Source organism: Mus caroli, chromosome 16, assembly GCF_900094665.2.
Source record: "Mus caroli chromosome 16, CAROLI_EIJ_v1.1, whole genome shotgun sequence".
Classification (NCBI taxonomy): domain Eukaryota; kingdom Metazoa; phylum Chordata; class Mammalia; order Rodentia; family Muridae; genus Mus; species Mus caroli.
Window position 1 is genome coordinate 5,172,708 of NC_034585.1, and position 9,982 is coordinate 5,182,689.

General features: G+C 47.5%; 1 protein-coding gene and 1 pseudogene across 1 annotated transcript in view; one reads left to right on the plus strand and one right to left on the minus strand.

The window, feature by feature from the left end:
* Positions 1 to 4,345, plus strand: part of Abat (4-aminobutyrate aminotransferase) — a 104,640-nt gene extending 100,295 nt beyond the window's left edge. Inside the window, exon 16 of the mRNA XM_021184642.2 lies at positions 1,283 to 4,345. Coding sequence (XP_021040301.1) covers positions 1,283 to 1,404 — 122 coding nt within the window. The 3' untranslated portion in view covers positions 1,405 to 4,345. The remainder of the gene's footprint in view (positions 1 to 1,282) is intronic.
* Positions 4,346 to 5,756: 1,411 nt separating this feature from the next.
* Positions 5,757 to 7,004, minus strand: LOC110311988 (annotated as a pseudogene).
* Positions 7,005 to 9,982: the final 2,978 nt, after the last annotated feature.

Here is a 9,982-nt window from a genome sequence, read left to right on the forward strand (position 1 = left end):
TTCTCTGTATAGCTCTGGCTGTCCTGGAACTCACTTTGTAGACCAGGCTGGCCTCGAACTCAGAAATCCACCTGCCTCTGCCTCCCAAGTGCTGGGTGCAGCCTGTGTTCTTGACTGCTGAGCTATCTCTCCAGCTCCCCTGCTCCCTGTTGAGAGTTTTTAAGTGGGAGGATATTGTACTGAGATCTGAGTACCCACTCTGGGTCATGCACACAGTCAGACCTTTCTCTTGTCTCTTCTGTTTCTTTTTTTGTGTTTTTCTACGTTAGTATGGGGGGATGAACCAAGGGCCCTGTAGGGAAGCCCTAACCACTGAATATAAGCATGTGTATGATGTGCCATGGTGAATATGTAGAGGTCAGACGATAACTTCATGGGGCCACCTCATTCCCCCTGCTTTTTAATTTGGAGACAAGAGTCCCAATAAGTTGGCCAGAGTGACTTTGAACTCCCCTATAACTGAGACTGGCCTTGGACTTGTGATCCTCCTTCACAAGCCTCCCGAGAGCTAGGATTGTAGGCATGCTCCACTAAGCCTAGCTTTTACACTTCTATTTACTTATGGTTTGAGATAGAGCCTTATTGTATAGCCTAGGCCTAGAACTTGGAATCCTTCTGCCCCTGCCTCTCAGGTGCTACAATTACAGACATGTGCTACCATGCCTGGCTTCACCTCCTTTTTCAAATGTGAAAAACCATCCTAAAGAGAGTGAGCAACCCAGACAAGTATTCCCAGTACGAATGATGAAATCCCCCTTTGAAAATCCGCAGAGTCCTCCCTTCTTTGTAATGGCTTCTTCATGTGCTTTTCTAATGTCTTTGTTTGCCTGTTTTCTGACTCCAGTATGCCTTAAGTTTCTAACAAGCAAGAACTTTTTTTTACCTTGAGATTTCTCTACCATCTAGCCCAGTAGGAGGAGAGCACACATTCAAAGTTAGAAGGGCTGGACCCGGTAGCTCACATCTTAATCCCAAGTAGGTAGGCCTCTGTGAGTTCAGGGCCAGCCTGTTCTGCATAGCAAGTGCTAGGCCAGCCAGGACTACACAGTGAGATCCTGTCTCCAAGGGGGAAAGAAAAGAAATAAGCAGAAATCAAAATTAGGAGTTAAGGAAAGGAGAGGGTGGGTGAGGGAAGAGAGAAGGGCAAGAATGGAGGGATGGGTAGTGGGGGCTGCCTGGGAGAGCAGACTTGAGGGTGGATGACAGGGGCCGCTCACCCACCATGTCTCCCAAATGTGGCCCTAGAAACTTACACTCCTAATCTACTCCTGCCTCCTTCCAGGTGTGGTATTGGGGGGCTGCGGTGACAAATCCATCCGTTTCCGCCCCACGCTGGTCTTCAGGGATCACCACGCCCATCTGTTCCTCAGCATTTTCAGTGGCATCTTAGCAGACTTCAAGTAACGAAGCCATCTCCATGGCGCTCAGAGAGCCCTGCCTCAGCGGCGTCAACTTGATTAGTTTGCCTAATTCATATTTTCACTTCAAAGTTTATCAGAGGCGAATGCATAAACTAAAGGGTCATTTGTGGGGCAGGCTCATTGGTTCGTGCTTGTGGAGGAGTGGGTGAGGAGGACCATGGTTTGAGGATCGCCCCTTGCAGAGCTCATGGTGACCATTAGTTAAAGCCCAGAAGTTCTGTGTAAGCATTGAACACTGTCTTAGGAAAGGCCATGAGGCCATATTTCTGCCAACCCTGGACCAACCAGTCTCTTAGAAGCCACTCAAGGGTATAACACATGCTCCGAGGTGGGTGCGTCTCTGACCATCTCAAGCACCCTATCTTGTGTCCCTCACAAACAAGCTCTTGTCACTTCTTACCGAGTCCCTAGTTCCATGCCCCTCTCGTGACTTACTGAGGGTCCGGATGGCTGTCAGGAAGATGACAAGGTAGGGAGGTAAGGACCGTGTTTGGAGGCTTCTGGTATCCTAAACACCAAGATCCACTCAGCCCTGTGCCCTGATGATGTCCCTGGCCTGTGAATTCTGTCCTTGACTGACCCATGCTCCTGGAGGATCTCCAGTTGTGTCAGTGATAGTTTAGTCAACCTCCCCATCCTGTGTCAGTCTGGACTCAGAGGAAGGAGTCAGCATTCTGAGCATCCAGAAGATTCATGGAACCTGAAGTTGCCTCTGGAGCCTCCACTGAGGAACACGGACAGCAGAGTCCTTCATCCCATCTCCAGGGTCTCTGACTTGTGACCCCTCATCCCGGGAGCGCCATAGTCCATCTTTCACCCACACGCCTTCCCTCCATTCCTGAGCAGGACTAGTCTGTCCCAGAAGGTCACTGCTAGACTTCCTGTTAGGGGCAATGTGTCCCAGCCTGGACTTCTCCTGAGTATGGGGCTTTTTCTGGCAGCCATGGGGGGAGTGGAGAAGTCTAAGAAAACCATCAGGAACCAACAAGCTGGTGTGGTGTCCTTATGCTTTTATAATGAACACATTGCCAGCCAGAAGCCAATGCTTATGCAGGCCCCAGCATCTCAGCCAGAGGCCAGACGTTCTTAGAACTGACTTGACCTAAGCAGACCCCCTAACCCTTCAGACAGGCAGTGTTTATTTAATGCGTAGAGTGCAGAGGGGCTGTTTTATCCAGACCCCTCTTTGTATCCTGGTGCCCTTGTTGACTGTCTGGGAAGATGAATATACCAGGGTTTCCAAATCCAGCCCTTTTTGTTCTCTTAATGATGAATCACCCAAAGACCTGGCTTTCATGCTTCCTTAGACACGGCCCTCCACTTACTTGCCTTGAAGAAGAAAGGCGCTGACACTCTTAACGCAAGCAGAATGTCCACAAATACCAGTTCACATCACAGCCCTGCAGTCCCCTCTTTGTAGCTGTGTCTAAGGTCATTTCCATCAGTGACGGGTCTGCTCCCTCCCTCCCTGTAAGCTTTCACTCACCAGNGTGTTTATTTACACATCCATTATTTATTCACTCATCAGACTGTCATGAAATATTTGTGTTGTTCCAGGACCTGTGCTAAGCACAGGCACCAAACATAAAATGAGAGAAAGTCCTTGCTCCCGGGAACTCCCACTCTCTCAGGAACCACAGACCACTAATGTTGAAGTCAGAATGGAAAGTGTGCCAACAAGGATTTCTGAACACTAAATCCAACAAGCCTTCACAGGGAAAGGATGTTTGAGCAGAATTCCTCAGAATGAATAGGAGTTAGCCAAGCAGAAAAGGCAAGAAGAGTGAAAGAAGCAAAAAGCATCTGCAGAGGTACACCCGTGCGTGCGTGTGCAGAGGTACACCTGCGCGTATGCAGAGGCACACCCATGCATAGTCTCCACCCTTTCCCTGGGGAGTCAGACCCCACCCAGAAATCCCAAGGTTCAAGGTCTTATTTAACAAACCAGAAAAATGCAGGCCAAGCCCTTATCCATCATATTGGTTTAAGCATGTTGCCTCCTGAGAACCACAGTATCATATACAGATACTTTAGCAGGTCCTTAGAGTTCAAAGGGTTTTCATCCAGGACATAAGCAGAAATCGCTCTCTTTAGTGAAGGGAGCAGCTGATTTTTCATTGTCTTGCCACAGGGCATGTTGACAGGAGAATGAAATTCTTTGTAGAAAGTCATCTTCAAATGTACTGTCCACCCCTTGCCTGGAGACAGTTCTTCCCATTTTAAACAAACAAACAAAATTTAAGGTGTTTATCCACAAGTTCTTGACTCGGGTACAGTGCGTTCCTGAGACACCCTCTTTGGGAGTACAGGAGGTTAGCTGGAAGAATTCCAAGGAAAAGAATTTTCCACAAAACTCAAGAATGTAGAGACTTAGAGAAGGCTGATGGAAACCCAGGAAGCCCAGTGGGCAGCTTCTGCCTAGGGCAGAACCCACAAACAAGTGCGTCTGTGCAGAACGTCTGGATGAACACCCATCATGCATTAGTGCAATAGAGTCTAGTAAGTGTCTCTAGCCAGGCTTGTCAGTTGTGCAGAAAACAAGGCCTGGTACTAGCAAACCTTAGCATATCTTCCCTTTTTATTATAAATGGGTGGTTGGTTTTTGTTTTTTGTTTTTTTTTTATAATTTTTACTGATGCTCAGTAACCATGAAAAACTGTGCACATTCATGTACTAATAGATCTGTACCTATCTATCTCTGTACGCATATATACAGCTCACTGTAGAAAACCACAGCTAGCGAGCATTGCAGACTCATGCAAACCAAGTGATCTTGTTTACAGTAACCGTCAACAGTGCCAATAAGGAATGAGGACACTAACCTGTCACGGTGTAACTGGTGACCACGTGAACAGTTCCATGAATTAAATGTTTCCTGTGTTAATCAGTATTCTTAAATTAAAAGAAAATGTTTATAATGGAAATGTCAGAGTGAATGTGGGCTTTTTCTGGAGGTTGTATTAATTCTCAGAAATGTCAATTCACCCAAGATGGTACAATGGCACAGTAAGGATGGATTCCACCCAAGTCCAGCCTGGTGAGCCAGTGAACTTAGAGGTTACTGTGAGGAGCATGGGGGACTCACACAGCTGCATCCCTTGATAGCCCACTTGAGCATGGTCGAACAATCAGAAAGCTGTGTCGTCGAAGCTCCACCAATGAGCAAGGGTTTATGTAACCTTATGGCTGCTGCGAGTGGGCTTCTATCTTCCTTACCTTCCTCCTATGACCCCGTATCTGACAAGATGGAAGTTAAGGAGAAAGGCTCTGTTTCAGCTTCAGGTTTAAGAGTGGACACACAGGTAGGCTCAGCAGGTGAGAGCACTGACTGCTCTTTCAGAGACCCTGAGTTCAATTCCCTCAAACCACGTGGTGGCTCACAACCATCTGCAATCAAATCTGATGCCTTCTTCTGGTGTGTCTGAAAACAGAGACACTGTATTCATATACATTAAATAAATAAATAAATCTTTGGTCTATCCTGGAATAGAAGGCATGGTCACAGGAGCACAAGGCAGCTGGCCACACTGGTTCCTCACTCGAAAGCAGAGAGCAGACAGAAATGGGACTACAGTAGAGAACCTCAAAGCCTACCCCAAAGATTCACTTCCTCCTAAAAACTTCACAGCTGGGAAACAAGGGTTGAAACACCACTAATTCAGGGAAGAGAGGCCACACTCACAGATCTCCAACACAGTGAGTTTCTCTGGGAGTTTCCTGGGCCTCCAAGCCTCTCTTCTGTCTACAAGGGGCTGCTTCAATCCAGCAGAAAAGCTACGGGATATGTGGGACAGGCAGGTGAGAAGTCAAGCTCCCCGCCCCAGGTTCACTTTCAAGACTTTGTAGGGGCTGCCTCAGTGACTGAGCAGAGAGCAGAAGCAAGCAAGGTAAAGACAGGAGGGCTGATGTCTCTGAGCTCGGTACTGCTGGGCCACAAGGAGGTGGAGATGGCATGATAAGGGGAACAGGACAAAGAGGCAGCCCGGCTCACATCCTGGAGGGCCCTGTGCACCACACTGAGGGACGGACTTTCTATGGGGGTGAGGGAGCTGCTGAGGGTGCAGGATGGCAGAATCAACCAGGATGCACTTAGAAAAACCCCTGAGTGAGTTGGGATTGGAGAGATGGCTCAGCAGTTAAGAGTGCTTGCTGCTCTTGCAAAAGACCCAAGTTTAGTTTCTAGCACCCATGTTGGGCAGCTCATAACGCCCTTTAGCTCCAGCTACAAGGGATCTGATGCCCTTTTCTGGCCTCCATGGCACCTATGCTCATGTGTACATACTCAAATTTAAATGTATATGTATATACATAATTTAAAGTAACTTTTTTTCTGTCTCAAAAAGCTTTATTTTTACTTGGTCCAACACTTGAGAGAGGCTCCAGAGCAGTAACAAAGCTGCCTAGTGGCTTGAGAGGTTCCTTCAGGTGGAGGTCCTGAGGCGGGCTGGTGCAGAGCAGAGAGGGGAGCCCCTTGGAAGGCACAGAGGCCTCCCAGTCATGCTTGAGAGTGAGGCGCTCAGAGAGATCCTCGCCCAGAGATCCCTGGGGCGCGCCAGTCTGCACTGGTTGTGGCCCTGCCACCCTACGGAGGTTGGCCAGGTGGTTGCCCATCTTCTTGATGAGCTTCACCTCCTTATCCAGGAAGTGGCTTTCCAAGGTGTCACAGAGATGAAGGTCTGCGCAGGCAGAACCCAGGGCATGCAGATCCAGGAGGGCCTGGTTCAGGTTCTTCTCCAGGGCCAAGGCAGCTTCCATGGCCTCCTGCAACTTGAGGAGACGCTCGGCGCCCTCGTGCTTCTCCTCGGCCAATTCGCCCGAAGAAGTGGCCTATGCCCTCCAGAGCTACGTCATCCTGATCAAAAAAGAAGCCCAGAGAGAGGTAGGTGGAGGAGGCCCGCTGGTGCCGGTTGAGCAGGCGGTTCGCGGCAGCTTCCACTTCGGTGGAATCATTCTGACGAATCTGAGAGGTCATGGCTGATCCGGAGTATGAATAGACGGTGCAGACTGGTCCTAGGAGCCAAAGGCGGCAAGGAGATGATGGTCCCAGAGGCTGCGACTGGAGAGACTTGTAAGGCGGCTGGAAGCTAGTACAGTGGGAGTCCCTGGGTCTGTTCCATCCACTGTTGAAGCAAGGCACAGATCCACGGGACCTCCAAGACGCTGCTCCTAACGTGACTTTAAAAAGAATTCCTGGGGCTGGAGCAATGGCTCAGGGGTTACAGGCACTTGATATTCTTGCAGAGGACCCAGGTTCAGTTCCTAGCACCCACATGGTAGTTCACCTGTAACTCAACTGGCCTCCAAGGACACCATGCATGCTGATGGCTCACAGATATACATCAGGCAAAACACACTCTTAAAAAATAGAAACAACTCTCTTAAAATCTGTGAGTGCATGAAGCACCGAGATGCTGGAGAGCCGTCCATGACCAGTGGTGTTGAAATGGTCTACAGCCTGCATGTAACAGCCAGCACATGTGGGAAGTGACTGGCTCAGATGGCAGCATTTTATTTATTGACTTTTCATTTATTTTTGAGACAGGGTCTCACTTTGCAGCACTGGCTGGCATGTAACTGCTAATAGACTAAGCTGCCCTCAAACTCACCCCTGCCTGCCTCTACCTCCCAAATGTTAAGATTAACAGCATGTGCCACTGTGCCTGGCCCAGTAGGCAATTTTTACCTTAATATCAACTTTTTCTAACTTTTATTTGTATGTGTGGAGTGTTTAACCTTGGCATATACATCTGTGCACCACTTTCATGGAGTGCCAGAAGAAAGTGCCTTGTCCCTTAGAACTGGAGTTACCAGGGGCTGGAGAGATGGCTCAATGGTTAAGAGCACTGACTGCTCTTCCCAAGGTCCTGAGTTCAGTTCCCAGCACCACAAGGTGGCTCACAACCATCCATAATGAGATCTGGCGCCCTCTTCTGGGGTGTCTGAAGACAGATACCGTGTACTTAAATAAATACAATACATAAATAAATTAAAAAAAAAAAAAAGAACTGGAGTTACCATTGAGAGTCACCATTTGGGTGGTGGACGTTGAACCTGGGTCCTCTGGAATAGCAGGCAGTGCTCCTAAGTGCTAAGCCATTTCTCTAGCCTATTTGCCTTTATATTAAATGTGTTTTTAAAATAATCATATATATTAATGATGATAATAATAGTCTAATGATCATTTTGAGTATCTGCTATGACAAGAATACTCTCTTGGTGTTTTGAAAATTCCCTAACAACTCAAAAGGTATATGTTTCTGTGTGCCTAATTTTTGATACATGAGGGGGTCAAGGCAGGATATCATTATGTAAACCAGGCTGGTCTTGACCTGCTGATGGTTCTGACTCCATCTCTCACGTGCTGAGATTATGGGTACATTCACCATGCCCAGTTGGGTTCTTTATTTTTTGTTTTTTTTGTTTTTTTGTTTTGTTTTGTTTTGTTTTGTTTTGTTTTGTTTTTCGAGATAGGGTTTCTCTGTGTAGCCCTGGCTGTCCTGGAACTCACTCTGTAGACCAGGCTGGCCCTGAACTCAGAGATTCACCTGCTTCTGCCTCCCAAGGGCTGGGATTAAAGGCGTGAGCCACCACCGCCCAGCCCTTAAAAATTAAGTATAAAAGCTAAAGTCTTGTACTAATTGCCTGTCAGGTGGGGAGAGTCTGGTATGTGATGGTTCCTTTCAGTACTGCTTTTCTCTTTGCTGGGCTTGGTGGTGTAGCTTGTAGCACTAAGGAGGTAGAGGCAGAAGGATCACCTCAAGTTTGAGGGCACCTTGGTCTACAGAGCAAGTTCCAGGCCAGCTGTGGCTATATAAGGAGACTCGGTCTCTAGAAACTCAAAACAACAACAATGAAACAAAACACTACTTTTGTGGGTTTTTGTAAGCCCAACACCACCAAATAGTGTGTTTCCATAACAACCACATTCCCACAAATAAACATTGCCCATTTCCCAGGCCTGGCTGTTGCTGGAGTATTTCAACCATTAATCAGTGAAACCAATATTTTGTCTCTGGTGCAGGCACAAACAAGGCCAGATGGTAGTAGGCCTGCCTGATTAAGTCTAATCAGGCAAAATTTTATAGTTACAGGATCAAAACAAGGCCATAAAACCTGGCCTCAGCTTGCAGCTCCGAGGGACACTGTTGCTTTCCCTATGTGCTTCTACTCTGGACCTATGCTGGGTGCAGTACACACAGTTGTTGAAAAGCATTTTGAACCCAGGAGTCTGGAAGTCATAGGATAGCAATGAAATGAAAATTCCAACCAGCTTGTTGATGTGACTTATCTCAGGATTTGGACAGGGGATAGACCCCTGGGCTGAAAGACAAGATAAACTTGCTTTAGAAAAACAGAAAGGACAATAGCTAGCAAGGGGCAGAAAGGACAATAGCCAGCAAGGGGTTGTGTAGTCCAGGTGCTGCTCTTTAACAATGCAGGAGCCTTGTTGGAGCTGAATAGAACCTGACAAGCCACAGACCACTCTGCCCCTAAGCATAGATGATGCAGAGCCACAGCTCTTGACAGGAGTGCTAAGCCCAGACAGTTCTTAGCAGACAGGAAGGAAAGCAAACAAACAGGATCCCATCCAAAATGCTTTTCAACAACTGTGTGCACTGCACCCAGCATGGGTCCAGAATAGATGCACATAGCTGGCAAGCTTTTGCTTTTTTTTTTTTTTAAGGATTTATTTATTTAATGTATTCACCATTGCTCTCTTCAGACACACAAGCAGAGGGCATCAGACCCCACTGTAGATGGTTGTGAGTCACCATGTGGTTGCTGGGAATTGAACTCAGGACCTCTGGAAGAGCAGCCAGTGCTCTTAACCCTGAGCCATCTCTCCAGCCCATGGCAAGCTTTTCTCTGCCTAGAAAACCAGATGAAGGCGACTGTGGAAATTGTTCAATCAGTGAAATACTTGCTGAGCAAGCATGAGAATTGGAGTTCAATCCCCAATACCTACATAAAAGCTAGATGGGGTGACAGAGGAAGTGGGGACTAGAGGATCCCAGGGTCTCGACGGCCAGCTAGCCTAGCCTACTTAGTGAACAATCCTCTCCAACTCAAAGGTTAAGGTGATCACAAGGGGATGTGGTGCCACATCCCTGTAATCCCAGCACTTGCGAGGCAGGAGAATCAGAAGTTCAGGTCATTCTTGACTACATAATAAATTTGAGGCCCCCCTGGGTTATACGAAGCTTTATCTCAAAATCATCATCAACAAGAAAAGATGACAGGGGTAGACATCCTTGGATAGCAGGTGGCTCTTGATATCCTGGAGAGACACAAGAGGAGCCAGTGCAGCCACTCAAGTGCTATGGACCTGACACCTCAGCAACATGGCCTCTGGCCTCCAAAGTCAGCCTGTATCAGATTCTGCAATAAGTACTAGTTTCTGTATTTTATCATTTTATTTTGAGACAGAGTCTCATGTGGCCCCGGCTATCCTCAAACAAGATCTTCCTGCCTCGGTCTCAGAAATACTGAGATTACAGGAGTGCACCAGCAGGCCCAGCCTCACCAAAACAGTTTTACGTAATCTTTTCCTTTTTTTTTTT